The sequence below is a fragment of the Hyperoodon ampullatus genome (assembly GCF_949752795.1).
Source record: "Hyperoodon ampullatus genome assembly, chromosome: 12".
In the NCBI taxonomy this organism is placed as follows: Eukaryota; Metazoa; Chordata; class Mammalia; order Artiodactyla; family Ziphiidae; genus Hyperoodon; species Hyperoodon ampullatus.
Window position 1 is genome coordinate 22,948,059 of NC_136925.1, and position 25,979 is coordinate 22,974,037.

Here is a 25,979-nt window from a genome sequence, read left to right on the forward strand (position 1 = left end):
AGATAGATCATCCAAAGAAGAGCTGTCTCCCCCTCATTGGAAAGAGTGTGGCCAGGGCTAATTGGATGGTGGAGAAGTTGCTAAGTGCCTTTCTAGTGACCTTCCTTTGAATCTGGTCAGGAGGTGCATGGGGAAGCTCCTGGATGCTGCTGGCTGTCAGGTGCTGTGGGATCCAAGAGTTGGAGAAGCTGCCCTCTCCATGAGCCTAGCAGGAGAAAGCTGTGTCCTGCAGGAGCCCATTGTAATAGCAACCTTACGTATAGGAGGCAAGCATGCAGAAAAGTTGTGGCTTTGCAGGAACCTAGTGCTGGAGAAACTGTCTACTGCTGGAACTGAATGCTGGAGAAAGCTTGCCCTGCAGGAGCCTGGCTAGCCAGGCACACTGAAACTAGGAGGAGAAACTGGCTTCCTTTCCAGTCTCCCTCCAGCACTCTCTAGTGACAAGGCTGTATGTAGTACCAGTTAGCAAAAGAGAAATATTTGCAAGGCCTACCTCCATTATCACACAGGGTAGATATGGAATAAAGAGACATCATAATTGCCACAGTTCCTTTAACTTTATGTATAGTACATAGTGAGAAACCACATATATTCTTTTGACAACTTCTTTATGTTACTATGTATATATATGATTCTCAAACAATTTTGAAGATCTCGTAATGCTACATCTGATGTGACTAAGAAATGGTCACTTTCTCTTACATTTATAAGTAATATATATATATATATATATATATATATTTGGTGATAGGGGCCTAGAATTTAAGGTTTGGAGGCAAAGATCCTGTGAACAGTTGGAGAAAATTTAAGACAGATGAGGAACAAAAGATCCAGGATTTGTTAGATCTCTTGTATTTCCCAGTTTTAATTTACCAAGACAAGTAGAATCTTTTTTTAGTAGTAAAAACTAAAACTGTGAAATGATATGCAATGAAAGCTTTGATCTATTTGATCAGTTTAACCAAATCATCTTTTTAACCAAATCTTTAGATTAATTGATCTCCATTTTGTAAGAAACCCGTTGACTGATGCTTCCCTCTCCATGTGACAGTTTACAGCTAGGAGTTGATTACCGTCCGGAAGCCTATGAGTTTCTGCTCCCTCAGCTGAGTTTTGCTTTACCAAGAGTCAGTTGTGTTATTTGCCAAATGTGATTATGCCATTTGTGCCTTTTGTAATTATTGCACAAGCTATATTATAACAGTTGATTAATCAACTCAGCTATTTGGAAAAAACGGGGAATGTGGGGAATGAAGAAAAAAAGATATACATATACCTTAATTTTATTTAAAGGAATAATATATAAATTGTATTTGTTGTGGTAGAACCATGACCTCTTCTTTGAGTATACATCCAGTGGTTAGAGTTCTGACTTCTTTCTTGCACAGCCATAAGACATTGCTTATGATTTCCAGCACTTTCTTCATTAGAGTAAGAAATTCGATACTTCTGAGTCAGTCAGAGTACAGACTAGATTTTCTTTTCCAGTATTTTGGATTATCTCACTCTTACTTGATTTGACAGCAACTGTAAGTGTCTTGCTACTCGCCTTTTAGTCTTTCCAGAACACTCAGCCTAGTTTTCACTGGAAAATAACTCCCTTTGGTAATGTAATCTTTCATCATACTATTACTTAGAAAAATAAGGAAATAAACATAATTGGGTTTGATAATAAATGCACCTGGTTGTTGGTAGGTGAATATCTCAGTTGGTGGGAGCAGAAGTGTGCAGGCACAGGTAGCCTTAGTGACCCCAAGGAGCCACAGTGGCCATAGTTCTTTGACCATAGGCAACATTCATGTATTTTACGGGCAGAATGGAGAATGTCAGATAAGTCAGATTTTTTTTTTTTTTTTTTTTTTTACTGCTTTGGATTCTTACATTGCTACTAGTCTTGCTGCTACAAACAGTGCTACACTGAATATTCTGGTATACACATTTTTGTAATCATGTGCTTGTATATCTGTAGAGCAAAGCACTAGATATGAAATTGTTGGGTCAAAGAGTGTTTGCATTTAGAAACTTGATAGCTATTGCCATATTGCCTCCATAGAGCTTGTACCAGTATACACTTGATGTATTAGAGTATATACATCACTCTTTTCCCATACCTTTACCAACCTAGTATAGTATCAAACTCTTCACTCTTTGCCCATCTTACTCCCTTATTGGTGAAAACACGTGTGTCTAGAGTCCCCAAGATCACCACCAGGTTTGATGATTTGCTAAGAGGACTCACAGAACTCACCATATAGTTGCACTTTTATGATAGTTGGCTTATTTAAGTATGCAAGTTAATTTATATTTTGGTCTACTTTATAAAATTAGCATCATTTACTTTGTGGCATGGGTTAACCATATCAGCAAGTTTAAGATTCTTGTCTAGTTTTAGCTTTTGGACAATGTTAGATATTAAAAAAAAAAAATCACAATAGAATGAACATTGTCAGTGTGTCCAAATTTGAAAGTTGTCTTTTAACTTAAAGCTAAGTTTAGTCTCTGAATTGTGAGGTTGATTTTAACAGTGGAGAATATTTATATTTAATACTTTAGATGGCGACTATCAAAAAGAAATAGGATCATGGCAGCAGATGATGACAATGGTGATGGAACAAGTTTATTTGATGTCTTTTCTGGTAAGAGCTCATTTTAATTGTCTTTCTAAGTTTACTTATTTAATTACAAAGTCATTTAGTTATTCTCATTGAAAACACTGTCATTATCAACTTTTTCTCCCTGCACATAAGTGAATTTAATACAATAAAAATGCTTGACAAATAGAAAGTGCTTAGTAAGTGAGAACTTTCTTATTATTGTATGCTTTCAGGCCTCTTAAATATAATGAAATTAACAGCTTTGCCAATGTAAGCAGTAATGATTTTTATTGTTACATCAAAAAATATAAGGGGAATTCCCTGGTGGTCCAGTGGTTAGGACTCAGTGCTTTCACTCTTCCATTGCCTGGGCCTGGGTTTGATCCCTGGTTGGAGAACTAAGATCCTACAAGCCGTGAGCTGGGGGGGCAGGGGGCCGGGGGGAAATATATAAATATGTATATTTAAATATATATATATATTTATATACATATATATACAGTATATACATATATATAATTATATATATGAATGATAGGTATTTGTGACTCTTGAAGTTAATACTTCCAGTAAATGCAGTGGTACTTGTTTATTGTTCAGGGAAAAATTGACAGTCACAAATAGATGATAAGTTTGAAACAGCGAAGACCTGGTAGTAAAATAAGCTCATAAAATGGAAATTTTTTTTTTTTGCGGTACGCGGGCCTCTCACTGCTGTGGCCTCTCCCGTTGCGGAGCACAGGCTCCAGACGCGCAGGCTCAGCGGCCATGGCTCACGGGCCCAGCCGCTCCGCGGCATGTGGGATCCTCCCAGACCGGGGCACGAACCCGTGTTCCCTGCATCGGCAGGTGGACTCCCAACCACTGCGCCGCCAGGGAAGCCCGGAAATATTTTTAATAATATACAGAATTTAAACTTCCAAATCCTGACATAACATTTATCTAGTTCTTTTGTCTTAATTATAATTATGCTATGACAATCATTAAATTTTTTGAGAATACAGGTGTATATTTATTGATCAGAATTATGCTTACTATGGTATAGAATGAAAAGGGCAGTTGTAAAACACGTCTAGTAGAATTCCATTTTTGCTTAAAATATATGGGTTTTTTTGTTTTGTTTTTTAATAAATTTATTTATTTATTTTTAGCTGCATTGGGTCTTTGTTGCTGCGTGTGGGCTTTTCTCTAGTTGCGGCGAGTGGGGGCTACTCTCCGTTGCAGTGCGCAGGCTTCTCATTGTGGTGGCTTCTCTTGTTGTGGAGCATGGGCTCTAGGCTTGTGGGCTTCAGTAGTTGTGGCGCTCGGGCTCAGTTGTGGCGCACAGGGTTAGTTGCTCCGCAGCATGTGGGATCTTCCCATACCAGGGCTTGAACCCGTGTCCCCTGCATTGGCAGGTGGATTCTTAACCACTGTGCCCCCAGGAAAGTCCCACAAATGGTTAACTGTTATCACACCTGTAACTCTTGTTTTGAAGGACAAAACTATATTGTTAATCTCATTTGCTGGAAATAACTGTTTTCATTTCTACGTATTGCTCTCTCTCAAGTTCCTGTCCACATGCATACATTTTTTTGATAGTCATACACACAGTGGACATTTTACTTTTTACCAGTTAACATGATTTCACAAAAATTTTTATTCCTGTAACATTTTCATACTTGTCTTTTATTATATTTGTAATTTCAAACTTACAGAAAAGTTACAAGAATAAGAACATCCAAAGAATCCTTTACCTGGTTTCCTGCAAACTTAACACTTGTTAATATTTTATGCCAGTAGCTTTAACATTGTGCACATACTTTTTTCTTTAAACACACACGCACACACACACACAATTTTTTCCTGACCCATTTGATACTAAGTTGTATACATTATGGTCCTTTACCTCCAAATACTTCAGTGGGTATGTCACAAGAAAAAGTTGGTTTTCTTACATAAGAACAGCATAATTATCAATTTCAGTAAATTTAACACTAATACTGTAATTTTATTTAATCTACCGTCTTTATACCAGTTTTACCAGTTAACCCAATAATGTCCTTTATTATTGTGATTGGATTTAGATCTATCATTTTATTTTATTTTTACAAACTAATTAATTTTTGGTTGCGTTCCGTCTTCGTTGCTGCATGTGGACTTTCTCTAGTTGAGGCGAGGGGGCACTACTCTTTGTTGCAGTGCTCAGGCTTCCCATTGCGGTGGCTTCTCTTGTTGCAGAGTGTGGGCTCTAGGCATGTGGGCTTCAGTAGTTGTGGTACGCGGTCTCAGTAGTTGTGGCTCATAGACTCTAGAGCACAGGCTCAGTAGTTGTGGCTCATGGGCTTAGTTGCTCCACGGCATGTGGGATCTTCCCAGACCAGGGCTTGAACCCGTGTCCCCTGCATGGGCAGGCAGATTCATAACTACTGCGCCACCAGGAAAGTCCCTCTATCATTTTAAAATTTTAGTTTGTCTCATCAGTTTTTGTTCTCTCTGATTTTCTTGCCTTCTTTCAAATATTATTTGAATATATTTTAGAATTCCGTTCTAATTTATATATTAGCTTTTTGGCTACACCTCTGCATTATTTTTTACAATTGGTTTCTGAAGGGATTGCAATATACATCTTTAACATTTTGCAGTCTACTTATTTAAATGTAAGAATCTTTTTATGTAAGTTGTATAATCTTGTACATATTGTTGCGTTTAACCTCCATCCATCCCCTTATGTTAAAGATGTCATGAACCCCTTGATACAGTGCTGTAATTTTTATTTTAAACTGTTGTATATATCTTAAAGAAATTAAGAGGAGTTAAAAGCAATTAAGATGAAATATTAGGGTTTCCCTGGTGGCGCAGTGGTGGAGAGTCTGCCTGACAATGCAGGGGACACGGCTTCATGCCCCGATCCGGGAAGATCCCACATGCCGCGGAGTGGCTGGGCCCGTGAGCCGTGGCCGCTGAGCCTGCGCGTCCGGAGCCTGTGCTCCGCAACGGGAGAGGCCGCAATGGTGAGAGGCCCGCGTACCGCAAAAAAAAAAAAAAGAAAAGATGAAATATTAGTCTTTTATATTTACTCAGTTATTTACCATTTTTGTCCTTCTAGGATCTAGTATCATTTTCCTCCCCATTGTCTCTTTTCTTCTGGGACTCCGGATATATAGTATGTGAGAATGTTTGATATACTATAAGTTAGTAAGATTGTTCTCTCTCTTTTTTTAATCTTTTTCTCTCTGTTTTTCCATTTGAATAATTTATTGATCTATCCTCAAGCTTACTGGCTCTTCTGTTGAATTTTTTACATTAGATATTGTACTTTCAGTTTTAGAATTTTCATTTGGTTCTTGTAGTTGTTTTTATTTCTCTACCAAGATTTCCAATGAGTAATTTTGCATTGCATTCTGGACATTGTAAATGTTATATTATAGAGACATTGGATTCTGTTATATTCCTCTGAAAAGTGCTGGCTGGTGTTTTTAATTTTAGCAGGTATTTATCTTGACTGAACTTAATCTTCTGTCTTCCCTGTGGTGAACAGCAGCTGAAATCTCTGTTCAGCTTTCTTTAGCTTTAGCTGGACTTTTGGGAGTTCTAGCCTTTACATGTGTAATTTGGGGGTCATTCAGATTTGGGTAGAATTTGAGGAGTCCTCTCTGTGGCACTCTGGATTTCCTCTTTCTAGTTGCTGTTATCACCCCCAAAGTTTTTTCTCTGTTTCTTTAAGCTATCTGGACTAGGAGTTTCCATCTGAGTTTTCACTGCCAAGTGTGGCTCCAGCTAGAGCCTATCGTTCCACAAAAACTTGTAATAAAAGGGGGATAGGGAATTCATGCAGTGTTGTTTTCTTCTTTCAGGTGTCATCTCCTCTCCAGTTTTTGCCTGCTTTAGATTGCTCTTTAGTTCTTCAGATTGCTTTTTTTTTCTTTTTTTAATTTAGGTACAATTTATATATAACATTATAGTAGTTTCAGATGTACAATGTAATAATTCCATGTTTGTATATATTGCAAAATCACCACAATAAGTCTAGTGGTAGAGCGTTGACTGCAGATAACTTTTAATATTTTGTTTAGAGTTTATAGTTTTTGCAGGAAGATTGTTCTGATAGAAACTATTCTGCTATTATTGGAGTTGTAACCTTCTTACTAGCGTGGGATTTTTTTGTTTTTTTTATATTTGAATTTTATTTTATTTTTTTATACAGCAGGTTCTTATTAGTTATCAATTTTATACATACTGGTGTATATATATTAATCCCAATCTCCCGGTTCATCCCACCACCACCACCCCCACACCCGCCCCTACTAGCTTGTTTTTGAAAGTGAGTTTTTAAGTCTAAACCTGTGTACTAAGATGTGTGTGTTTATAAGGATGTACAAAAGCTTCTAAACAATTTTCTTTTTTGACACTGGACTAATAAAGTCTTTCTTTTTCTGGTCCTTCAGAGTCAGAATAGAAAAACTTCACTACGTGCATAGAGTCAGTTTTAACTAGTCTTTGATTTTTTTTTGCAGCTTCCCCTCTTAAAAATAATGATGAAGGTTCTTTGGACATATATGCTGGGTTAGACAGTGCTGTTTCTGGTATGTAAATTCTATAGTAAAATACTTTGTTTTGTTTGGTCAGTCTGTTGGAAGTGTTTATTTTGTTGTTACCAATTCCTGGAGTAACTCATAACTCCTCAACAATCTGCCTTTTCTTTGAAATCATTATACTCAGGTAATTATTTTTTTGCCAAAGCTTGATCAGTAAAATAAACTAGCCCTTAGGTTTGTTTTTCATCTAGGTCTCAGATTTAATTGGACCTTGTACAAAAATATTTTGTACCATTGAAAACGAAACTGATGGTGGTTTCTACATATCTTACCACACATACTGTCACAGGCTACATGATATTAGAACTTTTGAAAAAGGTAGTTACTATAAATATTTTCAAATGTATCAGTAGGAGTGTGATATGCTGAGAGTCTAATGACCTGTCCAAATGAGAAAACCTTTCTGTAATCAAATCTTCCAAAGCTTTGAACAAATGTGATCCTTACACCTGATTTGTTGACAAACTTATTTTAGGTAAATTGGTTTTCCAATTCTAATATGTGAAATCAGTATAGATTTGGATGAAATGCAAGAGATGGAGAATTGTAGAGCCCTTTGGGTAGAGGTAGACAGTACGTCAAAAAGCCTAACACATGTATTTTTCTTTTTTCCCCAGCTTTATTGAGCTATAATTGACATATAACATTAAGTAAGTTTAAGATGTACAGTATATTGATTTTATACACTTAAATATTGCAAAATGATTACCACCATAGCATTAGCTAATACCTGCATAGCGTCACATGATTACCATCTCTTTAAGATCTAGTCTCTTAGCAACTTTTGATCATATAATATAGTCTTATTAACTGCAATCACTATGCTGTATATTAGATCCCCAGAATTTATTTGTCTTATAGCTGGAAGTTTGTACTCTCTGATCAACATCTCCTCTTCCCCCCCGCCCCAGCCCTTGGTAACTATCATTTTAGTGTCTGTTTCTGTGCATTTGGATTTTTTAGATTCCACATGTGATATTGTATAGTATTTGTCTTTCTCTCTCTGACTTATTTCACTTAGCATAATGCCCTCAAGGTTCATCCATGCTGTTGCAAATAGCAGGGTGTCCTTTTTCATGGCTGAATGATATTCCATTATATATTTATATATGCACATATATTTACACACACACACACGTATACATACATATATGCACCCACATATACCACATCTTTATTCCTTTATCTGTTGGTGGACACCTAGGTTGTTTCCATATCTTAGCTATTGTGAATAATACTGCAGTGATCAGAGGAGTGCAGATATCTGAGATTCAGTTTTTATTTCCTTTGAATATGTACCCAGAACTGGGGTTGCTGGATCATATGATAGTTCTATTTTTAATTTTTTGAGGAACTTCTATACTGTTTTTGATGGTAGCTATACCAGTTTAGATTCCCACCAACAGTGTACAAGGGTTCCCTTTTTTCCACATCTTCGCTAATACTTATCTGTTGTTTTTTTTTTGCGGTACGTGGGCCTCTCACTGTTGTGGCCTCTCCCGTTGCGGAGCACAGGCTCCGGACATGCAGGCTTAACGGCCATGGCTCACAGGCCCAGCCGCTCCGCGGCATGCGGGATCCTCCCGGACCGGGGCACGAACCCGTGTCCCCTGCATCGGCAGGCGGACTCTCAACCACTGCGCCACCAGGGAAGCCCCCTGTTGTATTTTTGATGATAGCCATTCTGATAAGTGTGAGATGATACCTCGTGGTTTTGATTTGCATTTCCCTGATGATTTGTGATGTTAAGTACCTTTTCATGTTCCTGTTGGCCATTTATGTCTTCTTTGGAAAAATGTCTATTCAGTTCCTCTGCCCAATTTTTAGTTTTTTGTGTTGAGTCGTGTGAATTTATATATTTTGGATATTAACTTCTAATCAGATATATATATATATATATATATATATATATATAAATTGCAAGCATTTTCTCCCATTCCGTAAGTTGTCTTTTTATTTTGTTAATGATTTCCTTTGCTCTGCAGAAAGAAGTCTTTTAATTTGATGTAGTCCCACTTGTTTATTTTTGCTTTTGCCTTTGCTCTTGTTGTCAAATTCAGAAAATTATTGCCAAGACCGATGTCCAGAAGCTTACCCCCTATATATTATTTTTCTAGGCATTTTATGGTTTCAGGTTTTTTAAAAAAAATTTTATTGAAATATAGTTGATTTATAATGTCGTGTTAGTTTCAAGTGTACAGTAAAGTGGTTCAGTTATACGTGTATATATATTCTTTTTTTATATTATTTATTTATTTTGGTCACGCCACGCTGCTTGCGGGATCTTAGTTCCATGACCAGGGATTCAACCCATGCCTCCTGCAGTGGAAGTGCGAAGTTCTAACCACTGGACCGCCAGGGCATTTCCAACATTCTTTACCATTATAGGTTATTACAAGATATTAAGTATGGTTTCAGGTTTTAAATTCACGTCTTTAATTCATTTCAAGTTGATTCTTGTGCGTGCTGTAAGATAAGGGTCCAGTTTCATTCTTTTGCTTGTGGCTGTCCAGTTTTCCCAACATCATTTATTGAAGAGACCACCCTTTCCCCATTATATATTCTTGGCTCCTTTGTCATAAATTATGACCATATATACCTGGGTTTATTTCTGGGCTTTCTATTCTGTTCCATTGATCTATATGTCTGTTTTTATGCCAATAAAATACAGTTTTGATTACTATAGTGTTACAGTTTGAAATCTGGAAGTGTCGTACCTCCAGCTTTGATCTTCTTTCTCAAGGTTGCTATGGTCATTCATAGTCTTGTGGTTCCATACACATTTTAGGATTGTTTTTCCTATTTCTGTGAAAAATGCCATTGGAGATTTGACAGGGATTTCATTGAATCTGGAAATACATATTTTAATGTAAGGTTTTTTTGTTTGTTTGTTTTAGACAGTGCTACCAAATCCTCTGTACCATCCAGAAATTGTTTGGATTTATATGAAGAAATCCTGACTGAAGAAGGAACTGCAAAGGAGGCAACATATAATGATGTATGGATTACCAGAATTTTGAAGGACAGTTACTTTGCTCTTTTGTGGCTCCTGAAATGCAGACATCAGCTTACTATTGAATAGACATTCTGTGTTTGGGAAGCAGCTCTTAGACTAAAAGAATATTTAAGTCAGTTTCTGCCTTCAGATCTGCTTTTTAAAACAATGTTTTCTGGATGCTTGCCTAAATTTAGTTATAATTTTGCTTGATTGAATTTAAGTGTCTGACTATATAAAATCTCAACAGGCAATCAGTGTGATAAAATATTTTATTTTTTCATGATTTATACAAAGTTATAATTTGTCCCAAGACTTCATGCAGACAAATTTCTTTCTACCTTATTTGAATTTTAAACTTCGGAGATTGAATGTGAAACTAAAGAAAATACATTATTGGTAGGCCCAACTTTAAAAACCAGTAATTAACTAAATATCTGTTAGTAGAAATAGACCTCATATACCCTTATTTATGGGTTGATTTGCAAAGTTTTAAATATTTTGAAATGTCATATTAGCTAAGAAAATAATTTAGAATGATGCTTGATCTTTTTGTATCTTACAGTTGCAGGTAGAATATGGAAAATGTCAGCTGCAAATGAAAGAGCTGATGAAAAAGTTTAAGGAGATACAGACACAGGTAGAATTATAATGAATATTTTATTTTTGCCTTGTTAGATTTTTAAAAATTAATTAATTAAATTAATTAATTTATTTTTGGCTGTGTTGGGTCTTTGTTGCTGTGCGGGCTTTCTCTAGTTGCGACGAGCAGGGGCTTCTCTTTGTTGCGGTGCGCGGGCTTCTCATTGCGGCGGCTTCTCTTGTTGCGGAGCACGGGCTCTAGGCATGCAGGCTCAGTAGCTGTGGCTTGTCGGCTCTAGAGCGCAGACTCAGTAGTTGTGGTGCACGGGCTTAGTTGCTCTGTGGCATGTGGGATCTTCCTGGACCAGGGCTCGAACCCGTGTTCCCTGCATTCACGGGCAGATTCTTAACCACTGTGCCACCAGGGAAGTCCCCGCCTTATCAGGTTTTAAAACCAAAATTTAATAAAATTTTTTGTTAAAATTAAAATGCTAAAGTGTTGGCAGGTTGTAAGGAAACTTTTTAAAAAAATATTAAATGAAAGAGCAAATCTGGCAAAACATGCATTATTTCCGGTGTCAATGAAACTGATAAAGGAAAACTGCTTGATTTGTTAAATGATATTGACAAATGATCTGCTAGGCTAATTAACAGTTAAATAATAGAGAATTCTTAGAGATTGTATCAGGTGGTTTAAAAGAGAATGGTTTGAGGCGTGAAGCTTTAGAATGGCTGATGGGGAAAAATGGTGATGCCTCAACAATTTTTGCCAGAGAGACATTTTTTGTGATCATGCTGCAAAATCAGGAATGTACTGTCTTGTTCTGATTTTTATTTTTTGGTAAAGTTGTTTCTCTTCCGTCACCCTCTCTCCCAAAGAGCCAGTCAATCCTCAATTCATTCTTTGTTCACCTGAGAATTAGCACATTGTTGCAAGTTAAACCTCCTCTTGTTAAATATAATAAAAATTTTTTTTTTTTTTTTTTTTTTTTTTTGCGGTACGCGGGCCCCTCACTGTTGTGGCCTCTCCCGTTGCGGAGCACAGGCTCCAGATGTGCAGGCTCAGCGGCCATGGCTCACGGGCCTAGCCGCTCCGCGGCATGTGGGATCTTCCCGGACCGGGGCACGAACCCGTGTCCCCTGCATCGGCAGGCGGACTCTCAACCACTGCACCACCAGGGAAGCCCTATAATAAAAATTTTATCATCTTCAAAATAATGACCCATTTTCAAAATAATGACTTTTTTTCTTGTTATTTATTGGTTTTTCATTTTGTTCCCTCTTTTAAGTAGTTTCACTTTAAATAGCTTTTCTTTGGCACCAGTTTTCTTCTTTGAATCTCAGCTTCCCCATTTGTATAATGAGCATCACTGTACTCCTCCTAAGACTATTTTGAGAATTTCATAAGATAAAATATGTGATGCGTGGCATGTAGTTAGCATTCAGTAATCAATAACTATTATAAATAGTTTAATAATCCTATCAATATGTACTTTATTAAATGTATTTTATGATGTTTAGAATTTCAGCTTAAAAAATGAAAACCAATCTCTTAAGAAAAATATCTCAGCACTTATCAAAACTGCCAGAGTGGAAATAAACCGCAAAGATGAAGAAATAAATAATCTTCACCAAAGGTATGATTGAGGGATATGGATCTGTTTGTAAATTACATGGGTATTTATAGATGGAATATTTTTAACTTTGGAAAGCTAATGAAAATCATGCATTTTATTAAATATTTAAGGTTTTACTGAAAGTAAGTGACTAATATTCTAATGGTATATTATCATAATGACATCTATATGATTATTAATAGAATATTGCCACATACCTCTCTGAATATATTCAGTTTTGTAATACACTGGGATCTTGCTCTGATATCCTTTGGTCCTGAGAAGATGGTGGTATATGTCATGGGTTCTTCTAGGCGCCCATCAAATTACTAAAATATCAGGAGGATGTCTGTGTCATATACTGTTAACAGACAACCCTTAAAAATCTGTCAATTATATATTCTTAAATATATATATATATATATATATATTTTTTTTTTTTAAAAAAAACACTTATTTATTTTGGGTGCACCGGGTCTTAGTTGTGGCACATGGGATCTTTTTAGTTGTGGCATGCGGACTTCTTAGTTGAGGCGTGTGGACTCTTAGTTGTGGCATGCGTGTGGGATCTAGTTCCCTGACCAGGGATCGAACCTGGGCTCCCTGCATTGGGAGGGTGGAGTCTTACCCACTGGGCCACCAATGAAGTCCCTCAATTATATGTTCTTTTCCCTCTTAAATGGATTTTCTACTTAATTTCTCTCTCTCCCTCTTTTGGTTAGGGGCAGTATTTGGCTCCAGAGAATTTCATATCTCTCCTCCCCTTGATAGTCAGACCTCCAAAACAGTTATCTAAACGTGCTGTCTCCATTTCTCCACTTCCCATTTCTACACACTCTTGAACCCATTCTACTCTGACCTCTTCCTCCAAAACAGCTGTGACTACCACTAAATTCATCAAATAGTTTGACTTCTCATTTTAACTTGTCTTTATACACTATATGACATAGTTGACCCTCTTTTCTTGAAATAGTTTCTCCCTTGGGGTTTCACGATTCTTAGTTTTCTTCCTAACTTGAGATTTATTTTTCTGTGCTTGGCTAAGTTGGAATTCCTTAAAGCTCAAAACTATGTCCTTTCCTTTCTCTATCAGTATTTTCTTATGATGTAATCTTACTTGTACTAGTCAGTTCCATTTATATGTAGATACTGCTTCACATCTGTACAAAATTTTCAAAATTACCTCATCCACAACAGAATTTAAGATTGAACCCCTTGCATTGCTCCTAGCTCAGTGGATTCCCCATCATTTATTCAGCTGTGCAAGCTAGAGTGACTGAGGGGTGGAATGACCATTTAATGTATTGCCCAAACCAGGGTACTTTTGAGAGTAGAAGGAGGGGCTATTAATAATTACACTGACATTGCTTGGCAAACTGGGACATATAGTCACCCTGCATAGGAGTCATCATTGACACTTAGCTCTTGGTCATCCTTCAGATCCAAATTCATTACCACGTCCTTTTGATTTTTATGTCTTTATGGTCTCTCAAGTTGTTCATTTCTCTTCCATTTCTACCATTGTTGCTGCCCATCAGCTCTCATCTGAACTGGCAGTAGTCTTTGTGCTCACAACTCTGCATCCGCTCTTGCTCTTTCCAGCCTGTGATTTCTCGTTTCTCGACATTAAAGCCACGGGATGCTTTGTAAAGCACAACTCTGGACGTCTGTCACAGAAACACCCCGTCCCACCCCTTTTCTTTCCTTTTTTTTTTTAAAAAATGATCTATGTATGTATTTATTTATTTATTTAGGGCTGCGCCGAGCAGCTTGCAGGATCTTAGTTCCTCCACCAGAGATTGAACCCAGACCCCAGGAATGAAATGAGAAGCTGGGGAAAACGTCTCACCCTAACCACTAGACCGTCAGGGAATTCCCGCCCCCCTTTTCTTGATTAAAACACATCAGTGGCTTCTCATTGATCTTAGGATAAAAGATCATAAATCTTAACTTGGTCCACAGAGCTCTTCACAATATGGTCCCAAACTACTTTTCAGGCCTTGTCTTCAGTGTCTGCCTTTGCCTAGGTATCATCGCTCTAGTGTGTCTCCTGCATTCTTTCAGTTTGTTGGGTGTACCCTGAGCTCTGAGTTGTATGAACTGTTTCCACTCCCTGAAATGCTCCTCTCCACCTGCTAAATACCTGCTCATCTTCAGGTCTCGGCATAAGCATCCTTTTCATGCAGGACATTTGTCTGTTCTCACTGGCTAGGTCAGATCTCTTTTTTGTAGCTTCATTTACACTTGCAGTTCAAAAAATCATGAATGGGATCACTTAATTAGTGTTCTTCTCTTCCACTAAACTGTAAACTTCATGGGAGCAGGAACCATGTCTTTGTGTCCTCACCATTTATTGAATATCTACCATGTGCAATAAATGTTTAAAGAGTGAAAGAAGATAATCCTATGTGTGGACCATATGATATTATAAAGCATTTTAGGCCTTTTGAAAATAAAGATGGTTGTGTATGTTTACTAATCTAAATCCACAAGGTGCAACAAGTATAAGATTGATTCCTGAAGTGTTGGGGAAATTTTATATATATTTGAATCTTTTAGGGGAGGGATATAATGTTTATTTTTTTGTTTGTTTTGTTTTTTTGCATTACGCGGGCCTCTCACTGTTGTGGCCTCTCCCATTGCGGAGCACAGGCTCTAGACGCGCAGGCTCAGTAGCCATGGCTCACGGGCCCAGCCGCTCCGTGGCATGTGGGATCTTCCTCGACCGGGTCATGAACCCGTGTCCCCTGCATCGGCAGGTGGACTCTCAACCACTGCGCCGCCAGGGAAGCCCTAGGGGTATAATGTTTGAATAGAGTGAAAATTCAGAGAAACTGGGTGAATAAATGATGTGTTATTTCATTAGATTGTTATATGTGGTTATATTGATACATTATCTAATAAATAATTCTGTCAAATATTTGCACTTATTTTTATTTATTTATTTTTTTGCGGTACGTGGGCCTCTCACTGCTGTGGCCTCTCCCATTGCGGAGCACAGGCTCCGGACGCACAGGCTCAGTGGCCATGGCTCACGGGCCCAGCCACTCCACGGCATGTGGAATCTTCCCAGACCGGGGCATGAACCCGTGTCCCCTGCATCGGCAGGCGGACTCCCAACCACTGCGCCACCAGGGAAGCCCCTGCACTTTTTATTTGTGAGCTTCAACTAGTACTCTAATGGTAAATGTTTATCATTTTGCTGAAAGTGCATTTTTAATAGGAAAAATGGAAATATTGATATAAGATAAAAATTTTAAAGTGTAAATTCTGGAAAGTGTTTAATGCAGGGGTTTATTTTAGTATATGTGCTGCCAAAGCAAGCACCGGAGGTTTATTTTAAAATAAAACTTTTGGGACTTCCCTGGTGGTCCTGTGGTTAAGACTCCATGCTTCCACTGCAGGGGCACGGGTTCCATCCCTGGTCGGGGAACTAGGATCCCACATGTTACATGGCGTGGCCAAATAACAACAATAACAACAACAAAAATAAAACAAAACTTTTGATAGTATTTTATTTAGTGTGGAGTTACGTTAAATGTGTATTACGAGCTCTGTGGGCTAGAACTATCTTTTAGGACCTTACATTTTAATAAGTATGATGTATGTTACATGTGTGCGTGCTTTGTTGAATGTGAGCCCTTTGTTGGATAAATTTATTGCAGACATCTTCTCCCATTCTGTGACTTGTCTGTCACTCTCTTTATTGTCTTGTGAGGAATAAAAGTTCTAAATTTTAGTGAAATTCAATCCGTTTTTTTTTTTTTATGGTTAATGCTTTTTGTGTTCACATTTTCCCAGTTGTCTCAAAGGTATCTCCTCGTGTTTATTTTTTTGAGTTTATTTATTAGTTTACTAGGACTGCCATAACAGAGTACTACAAACTGGGTGGCCTAAATAACAGAAATTTATTGTCTCACAGTTATGGAGGCCAGAAGTCCAAGATCAAGGTGTCAGTATGATTGATGCCTTCTGCGGGCTGTGTGATGGGTCTGTTCCAGGCCTCTCCTTGGCTTGTAGATGGTCGTCTTCTTCTGTGTCTCTTCATAAAATCTTATACATATCTCTGTCCAAATTTCCCTTTTTTATAAGGACACTAGTGATATTGGTTAAGGGTCCACCCTAATGACCTCACTTTAACTTGATTATCTCCAAAGACCCTGTCTTCAAATGAGGTCACTAGTTTGAGGTACTGGGGATTAAATTTTGAGGAGACACAGTTCAGCCTGTAACAAGATCCACATAAGGTCTACACGTTGCCTTAAGTTATATGTCTCCTGTGTCCTCTTGTTTTATAAAAATCTTCCCTTATTCCTGAGACTTTTAAGTTTTGATGTTCTCTACACATTTAGTACTGATCAGGCATAGATTTATGGAAATTCAGGGAAGTTATAGAAGTTCAGGAAGATGGCTATGTTATTACAAAAAGCTAAAATGAGCTATTTACATTTTATTTTTAGGAAAACTGCCAGTTTTCTAAAAACCTTAGGAGTTATTTTAAACAACAAATACATACCATTCCTCTAGGAAAGAATCACAATTCTCTATTCCTTTTTCTTTTTGCACAGTATGTAACACTTTAAGATGGCTATTGACGCTTTGGCTTTTACTATGGGGTTGTATGTGAAATAGAAAACTAGGATAGGGAGCTACATAGAGCCGTATTTTGATCGTCTCTGTTCTCCAGCAAGATTTCACTTTCCCTTATGTTTCAGTTGGGCTAGAGTGAAGGCAAGAAAATAATGTCACTTGTTCTAAAAGAAGTGAATTTGTGGTTAGTTTGATAGTTGTGCACCTGTACTGAAGGCAATCTGAAAGACATTGGCAAGTGCTGGGATAGAACTGAGAGGTCCTCCAGGCTTTGTTTGAGCAAAGCAAATGAAAGAGAGTTCCTTGTTTTAAAAACTGGCTCATTTCGTTGGAAGCTGGTAAATCCTTACTACTCATTCTTTTATACAAAGTAAAATTAGTTTTTCCAGTATGTGGGCCCCCCAGTTTTAAAGTGTATCACATGTGATTAAACCTTGGATTATTAAAAAGGAATTAACTTTGTTTCTTTCGTGTTAATTTCTATTTCTCAATAGATTGTCTGAGTTTCCACATCTTCGAAATACTCATAAAACTTCAAGGACACCAGATATAGTTAAAACAAAAGGTCTTAAATCCAGATCTCTCCATTTAGATGATTGTTCAAAGACTGATCACAGAGTGAAAAGTGATGTTTCTAAAGACGTACATTATAGCACTTCACTGCCACACCTCGAAAAGGAAGGAAAATCACATTCTGAAAAAAAGGGCACTTCACATTTGCCTACATCTGTTGAAAAACACTTCACCAATGGCATTTGGTCACGTTCCCATTATCAGGTTGGTGAGGGTAGTTCCAATGAGGATCACAGAAGAGGGAGGAAAGATAGTAGACATAGCCAGTACTGCAGAGGGACTGACAGAATACGAAAAGACTTGAACACTAGCTGTGGTGATGGTGAACTGAGGAACATAGAGGCCAGTCAGAGGCTACAAGGACGTCCTGAGAAATATAGTAAAGGTGAACCAAAGGCTGAAAGCAAAAATTCAAAGTTTAAAAGTAACACAGATTTGGATTATAAAAATGAACGCAGTAGCTCTTCTTGGGAGAAAGAAAGCTCTAGAGACAGGTCACACACTCGACTAGAATCTCAAAGTGACAAAAAACTCGAAAGACAAAGTGAAAGATCACAAAATATAAATAGAAAAGAACTTAAGTCACAAGACAAAGAAGAAAGGAAAGTTGATCAAAAACCTAAGTCAGTAGTAAAAGACCAGGATCATTGGAAGAGATCTGAACGAGCATTGCTTCCTTATTCCAAGAAGGAACTAGCAAAATCTTCTCATAATTCAAGTAAATACCATCCAGAAGAGAGAAGAGACCGGGAAGATTGTAAAAGAGACAGAGCTGTAAGTAATCATAGTTTTCAAGAAGGAAGATGTCCGTCCTCTCTTTCAACCAATAGGACTCACAAACACATTGACTCCAAGGAAGTTGACACTGTGCACCAATGGGAAAATGCACCTTTAAGGGTAGAAAGGCATAGAACTGAAGATAAGCGGAAAAGAGAACAAGAGGGCAAAGAAGAAAACAGGCATATGAGAAATGAAAAAAGAGTACCTGCAGAACATCTGCAGAAGACAAACAGAGAGACTAAGAAAACCGCTACAGATTTAAAGAAACAGAATGAGCCAAAAAATGATAACGGTGAAGTCTCTAATAATGATGTTTCTGAAGGAGTGGATAATAAAGAGCCAGCAGTTAAAGCTGCAAATGGTTCAAATGAAACACAAAACAAAGACTTAAAGTTAAGCTTTATGGAAAAATTGAACTTAACTCTTTCTCCTGCTAAAAAGCAGCCTGTTTCTCAGGAAAATCAGCATAAAATAACCGATACTCCCAAATCTAGTGACATATGTGATTTGGAGTCCTTGATGCAGGCTAAAACTGTGACATGTATTCCCTCTGTCAGTGAACATATCACAGAAGAAACCAAATCAGAGTTATTGGAACCAAAGGATGCTCTTACAGCAGCATCTGAACCCAGGACCAGTGTTTCAGAAAGGAAAAGAGAAAAAGAAAATAGTTTGTTCATTAAATCTGTTGCGAATACTGTGCATTGTGATATGCCCATTTGTGGCACAGAGATTTCCTTCTCAGCATCTGTGGAAATGCAACAAACAGAATCCTTGTTTCCATCATCAACAGAAATGGAACAGACCATTAATGGTGCCCGGGCAGCAGTTCCTGTGGTAATGGACACAGTACAAACAAATGTTTCTCAAAACTTTGGTTTGGAATTGGATACCAAAAGAAACGATGACTTAAATTCTTGTAGTATTTCCGAAGATACAGAAATGAAGGAGGCTTTTTCAACCAAAGTGACCAAATCCAGTGAAAGCATTTTGCAGCCTTCAATTGAAGAAACTGTCATTTTGCCAACAGTCCTTTCAGAGGATGGTAAACCAAACCTTGAGCCTTCTCTTGTAGATGCACCACTGGTTGAGAGTAAGTCTTGTCACTTGGAGCCTTGCTTACCTAAAGAGACTCCAGAATCTTCACTTCAGCAGACTGAGTTAACGGACCACAGAATGGAAATTGGTGAAGCAAACTCAGTATATCATGACGATGAGAACTCGGTTCTGAGCATTGACCTTAATCAGCTGAGACCTATTCCAGAAGCCATCAGTCCTCTGAATAGTCCCGTGAGACCTGTAGCAAAAGTTCTTAGACTGGAAAGCCCATCTCGAGTTCCATTATATAATAACAGTCATAAAGGTAATAGTTTATCTTATCTCCTATAACTTATATTTTTGTGAGAGTGTAGAATATGTCAAGATGAATCAGTGCTTTTAATTTATTTATTGATATTTATTTTTATTTTTAAAATTTTTATTGGTGTATAGTTGATTTACAATGTTGTGTTAGTTTTAGGTGTGCAGCAAAGTGAATCAGTTGTACATATACATATATCCATTCTTTTTTTTTAGATTCTTTTCCTGTATAGGCCATTACAGAGTATTGAGTAGAGTTCCCTGTGCTGTACAGCAGGTTCTTATTAGTTATCTATTTTATATATAGTAGTGTGTTTATGTCAATCCCAGCCTTCCAATTTATTCCTCCCTGCCCTTATCCCCTGGTAACCATAAGTTTGTTTTCTGCATCTGTGACTCCACTTTTCTTTTGTAAATAAATTCATTTGTACCCTTTTTTTTAGATTCCACATATAAGTGATATCATATGATATTTGTCTTTCTGTGTCTGACTTAACTTCACTCGGTATGACAATCTCTAGGTCCATCCATGTTGCTGCAAATGGCATTATTTTGTTAGTGCTTTTTATTTGAGAATTATTATTCAGACCTTTGTTGTTACCTAGAAAGGTACATTGAGCCTTTAGTCTAGATTTAGGTAATTCTTACTTATACAACAAAAGGGAATGGTAGAACAGATTGTTTCAAATACCCCTTGCTTGCTTTCAGGTATATTTTTGTTGTCCAAAAGCCATCATCAAATGGCATAGAGTAGGTGATGCTGCTAACCTCAAGTAAAGAACCTGAACAGTTGGTTGCTGGTTATCCAAATGACCAAATTCTATACTATCACTATTGTCAGGCACTTTCTGAGACCAGTAAAGACCAATGACATGAGTAAGTGTTAGAGTAATGTAGTGTAAATAGTGTAAAAGCTATTAAAATAATAAATTGCCTCAACATTTAATTTTTTGTTATATTTAGTATGGAAATGTTAAATGACAAAGACTCGGTAGTCATGTGACTATAATATGCTTTTTTCTTCCACAGATGTGTTTCCACCAAATTTAGCTCATTCTACCTCCAAGAGTCAGTCTGATCTCAATAAGGAAAATCAAAAGCCAATTTGCAAATCTGACAAATTTACAGAAGCAGACTCCCACAAGAATTCATCTTTAGATGAATTAGAAGAAGGAGAAATTATAAGCGACAGTGAAAAATCTGAACCACAAAAACGTTTTGACAAAAGTACCAACCCAAGAGCTTCTGCTGAAGTGCAGAACACAAAAACTAGCCCAGGAAGTAGGAAAAGCACTGTGCATTTGGATAAAGACAATAGGAAGATATCTTCTATAAAAATCCATCAGACCAAAAGCAAATGGAATAAAAGACGAACTGAATCTAGCAGATCTTCAAAAACAGAGAAGAAAGATAGGTCAGTGAGCACTTCCAGCCTGGAAAAAATAGTTCCAATTATTGCTGCACCCTCTTCTGTCCGAGAGGTTGTGCACATGTTACGAATAATAAGAAAACATGTAAGGAAAAATTATATGAAATTCAAGGTCAAATTTTCATTAATACAGTTTCATAGGATTATTGAGTCAGCAATTTTGAGTTTTACATCACTAATTAAACACCTTGACTTTTCCAAAATCTCTAAGTCAGTGACTGCTTTACAGAAGAATCTCTGTGATGTTGTAGAATCCAAACTTAAGCAAGTTAAAAAGAATGGCATCGTGGATCGTTTATTTGAACAGCAGCTACCAGATATGAAAAAAAAATTGTGGAAATTTGTAGATGAACAACTTGATCACTTGTTTACAAAGCTTAAGAAAATCTTAGTAAAGTTTTGTGACTCCATAAACATTGGCAGTGACAGTGACGAAGGAAAACTTGAAAAGATAAATAAAGAGAAAGCACAATATTCAAATTGTCAGAAGGGGAATGTAGGCAGCTCCAGCAAAGAAACGTTGAAGAAGTCCCCCAAATCAGAAGATTCTGGTTACTCTAAGTCTTTAGTACGTTGTAAAAAATCTGAGGAAAAACATCAAGAGCAAAATAATTCCAGTATTAACACAGTAAAGCACAACATTAAAAAAAGTACTAACACTTGCTTTGGTAATATTAAGAGCTCTCAATTTGAAGAGGCTTCCTTGGAACCAAACTGCCCGAGCACCCCAAAGGCAGGAAAAATGGAAAGTAGCACCATAGAGGACGCACAGGCATCCCAGCATGCTGCTTTGAAGCCAGAACGCAGTTTTGAGATTCTTACTGAGCAGCAAGCATCTAGCCTTACTTTTAATTTAGTGAGTGACGCACAGATGGGAGAGATATTTAAAAGTTTGTTGCAAGGTTCTGATCTTTTGGACAACGGTGTTAACTGTAACGAGAAAAGTGAGTGGGAGTTAAAGACACCAGAGAAACAGATGCCAGAGACTGTTAAATGTGAATCTCTACCAGTTTGTACAACGGAAGAGCTCGTTTCAGGGGTGGTTTCTCCCTGTCCTAAGGTGATTAGTGATGATAATTGGTCATTATTGTCATCTGAGAAAGGTCCGTCTCTGTCTTCAGGGCTTTCATTGCCAGTTCATCCTGATGTGTTGGATGAAAGTTGTATGTTTGAAGTGTCCACTAACATAGCTTTAAGTAAAGATAATGTATGTAGTTCAGAAAAGAGCAAGCCCTGTGTTTCCTCCATACTTCTTGAAGATCTAGCAGTCTCTTTAACAGTACCATCACCTCTGAAGTCAGATGGTCATCTCAGTTTCTTAAAGTCAGATGTTTCGTCTAATTCAACGCCCGAAGAAGTTATTAGTGCCCATTTTAGTGAAGATGCCTTACTTGAGGAAGAGGATGCATCTGAACAGGACATTCATTTAGCCCTGGAGTCCGATAATTCAAGCAGTAAATCAAGTTGTTCTTCCTCATGGACAAGCCGGTCTATTGCTCCAGGCTTTCAGTACCACCCTAATCTACCCATGCACGCTGTCATAATGGAAAAGTCCAATGATCATTTCATTGTGAAAATACGCCGTGCAGCACCATCTACCTCCCCTAGTCATAAACAGAATATGGTGGCTGATGAATCTTTGCCAAGAGTGGAAAAGGAAGCTGATGAAGCAGTGGAGCAAAAATATATTTCATGTCAGTACAGAGTTTTTAAATCTGTGGAGGAATTGAAAATTTCCAGTAAAAATGTTGATAGCAGTAAATCAGTTCATGAAGAACAGGACTGTATGATACAAACAGAGGTTCCCGATATATATGAATTTCTTAAAGATGCTTCAGGTAAAGTAGTTCATAGTACTGAAGTAGCTGAAGAATGTTTCAAGTTGCATCAAGTATGGGAACCAAAAGTACCTGAAAGCGTTGAAGAATTGCCTCCAATGGAAGAAATTCCACATTCTGTCGAGGATCATCTTCCAAACACATATATAGACCTCACAAAAGATCCAGTCACCGAGACCAAAAAGTTGGGGGAATTCGTAGAAGTAACAGTTTTAAATATTGAGCAGTTGGGATGTTCTGGAAGCAGTGTGGATCAAAATGTTCCAGTATTAGACAATATGCAGCCTGATACTGTAGATGCTTTTATTGATTTGACACAAGATGTTTCAAGTGACAGTAAAAATGAAGATAACTGTCCTGCTTTAGCTGTTGAAGACTTGGGGTGTCAGGTGATATGTGTAGATGAAGATAACTCAAAGGAAGAAAAGGTGCAAGTGGCAAACAGGCCTTTAAAATGCGTTGTTGAGGAAGCCTGTATCGATTTAACCTCGGAATTTCCCAGTTCGGGTGAAGTGAAAAAGGTTGATTTAAAATCAGAGTTGGCATCAAATTCTGATAGTTCAGAGTTGCCTGGGGCTTTGGATAATGCTCACAAAAAGAGGAAAAATCTTTCTGATCTAAATCCTTCTCAGAAAAAACAGAGAAAGGAAGCAGACTTAACTGGCAGGGAAAAGACCAAGAAAATTACCCAAGATTCTGGTGAGAATGGTGATGCTCACCGAAAGAAAGCCAGTAAGAAAAAGGCCCCTGTAGTAACTAAAGATCCCTCGTCGTTAAAGGAAAGCCCAGGGACTAAGGATGTATCAGCAGCATCTGCCACTTCTCTTACAAGCCTTTCTGCAAAGAATGTTATTAAAAAGAAGGGAGAAATTATAGTTTCGTGGACAAGGTAAGAATCTAATGAGACTAGTAAATCACCAGGAAATTTTGAGATACCAGAAATCTGTTCTGTCATGTCATCATCGTTTTATCCCATCTTAAAATAGGGAAAGTGATGGCTTACTTCAGAAGTGGCCAAAGTTGGTAGAAGATACATTCTAGGATACAACCCAGCTGTACTGTAGAACAGTCTAGAGCAGTGGCTCTTAACCAGCGATGGGTACTAGCACCATGGACAGAACTTTTCATTATGTTTTTAACGTCACTTTTCAGTGAAAAAGAAAAATTCTTTCATTTGTAAGGAGCCTGGTATACGCACATTTTAGAAAGGAGGAATGACAGGTGGTGAACAGGACAGAAAGTGTGGGTGTTTGTAATTTGAGTTTTCCCCCAAAATTAGAAGCTTCAAAAACAGGTTGTACTTTTGACTTTTATGTGAGATTTTTAAGAAATGCGGATTTAAAGACCCCATTTCGGATGTCAGGGTGACCACAGCTGGGAACCGTTGAACCAGAGGTGCATGCTCTCTAGACCGGCTGGAGTGCATAATGAGAGAGACTGAATTTTGTTGAAATTGGTGATCAAGTTTGTTTAAGACCTCAGTCCTCTATGCCTTCATTTCAGGTAACCTGCAGACGGTAATAAAATCTCAGAGACTATAAGAACACACATTGGTTCAGACCATGTAGAAAAAGCAGAGGTCTGGGCATTAGAAGATCTGGCCTCTGTGTTACTTTTTGGTTCTTCTCGCTCATCAAGTCTGTGATCACATTTGGGCCCTAATTTTTAAAGTACTATACACACTACCGGTAGAATTTTTAAAAATCTCTTATTTTGTCATTAGAGACATGCATTAGTATTTGTTTTAGAAAATTTGGGAAATATGTATGAAGTCAAAGATTAAAATCATCCATAATCTTATCTCTCAGAGATAACCATTGTCCATATTTTAGTATATAAACTTGTTCTTTTTTTATGGGTTTTAATAAAAATGTCAACTCTTATTGGTAGATAGTAAGGCAATGGAATGTTTGTTACCTTGCTGTTCGAACTTACAAAAGTTAAATAACATTTTTCCCCCTTCAGAAATGATGACCGGGAAATTTTACTGGAGTGTCAGAAAAAAGGGCCATCGTTGAAAACATTTTCTCATTTAGCTGCCAAGTTGAATAAAAATCCATATCAGGTAACTACCCCAGTTTTACATCTCTAATGTTTCACAGATGTTACTACTCTAAATATTTAGATTTGATTTTTAATGTGTTTAAAATATATAGCTATTTGTTAGCCAACTTCTTTAAAAGTATGGCTCTTTGGAGAATTCCCCAGTGTTCCAGTAGTTAGGACTCCATGCTTTCACTGCCGAGAGCATGGGTTCAATCCCTGGTCGGGGAACTAAGATCCCACAAGCTGCGTGGTGCAGCCAAAAAAAAAAAAAAAGACTTAAAAACTTGGTGATCTGGAAGAATTTTGAAACAATCCAAATTCTTTATTCTGTTGTTTTGCCATTTACTTATTTGATCTCGAGCAATTTTGTAATGATATTTGCTTGTTTAAGAAAGTTTGATATTGAAAAGTTAAACTAGCAATTACCTTTATTATGAAGATATTTTGTTTTTCTAACTATTACTTTACCTTTATAATTAAGGGTAACTTTCTCTGTCTTTAGATGGTTTGTGAAAATATTCATCAAAGATAAAAAAAATTATTGAAATATTTATAATTAACCCTCATTTAAAATTTTTCAGGTCTCAGAAAGATTCCAGCAGCTAATGAAGCTCTTTGAAAAGTCAAAATGCAGGTAGTTAATGGTTACACTACCGGAGGCTAGTAAAGTAAATGTTTGACACTGTACCTGTGCAATTAATGGCCTGTTAGTCATTGAAGATGTGAGTGGTGGGTGAGAGACATCCAGTTGAGTTCCTGTTTCAGTCACAGGTTGGAGAATGGTTGCTCGTGCAGGCTTCTAAGGCACCTCATCCACAGGGACGTGGTCAGTGAAGCCTGCTGCAGTTCAGATCAGCATCTCTCCTCAGCCTTCTGAGTGTTGATGAGTCTAAAGTGGGGGGAAATCCATTTGATGATTGATAATAAATTTTTATCGATGAAGAAGAACAAAACATTCTTGAGGGAATTCCCTGGTGGCCCAGCGGTTAGGACTCTGTTT

General features: G+C 37.5%; 1 protein-coding gene across 1 annotated transcript; it reads left to right on the top strand.

The window, feature by feature from the left end:
* Nucleotides 1-2,581: 2,581 nt before the first annotated feature.
* CASP8AP2 (caspase 8 associated protein 2) lies at nucleotides 2,582-25,617 on the top strand (the record flags this gene model as incomplete). Its single annotated transcript, XM_079716775.1, has 9 exons — nucleotides 2,582-2,636; nucleotides 7,091-7,159; nucleotides 10,069-10,169; nucleotides 10,732-10,806; nucleotides 12,270-12,385; nucleotides 17,449-19,670; nucleotides 20,696-23,822; nucleotides 24,899-24,998; nucleotides 25,561-25,617. The coding sequence occupies 9 exons, from the start codon at nucleotides 2,582-2,584 to the stop codon at nucleotides 25,615-25,617; spliced, it is 5,922 nt and encodes a 1,973-aa protein (XP_079572901.1).
* Nucleotides 25,618-25,979: the final 362 nt, after the last annotated feature.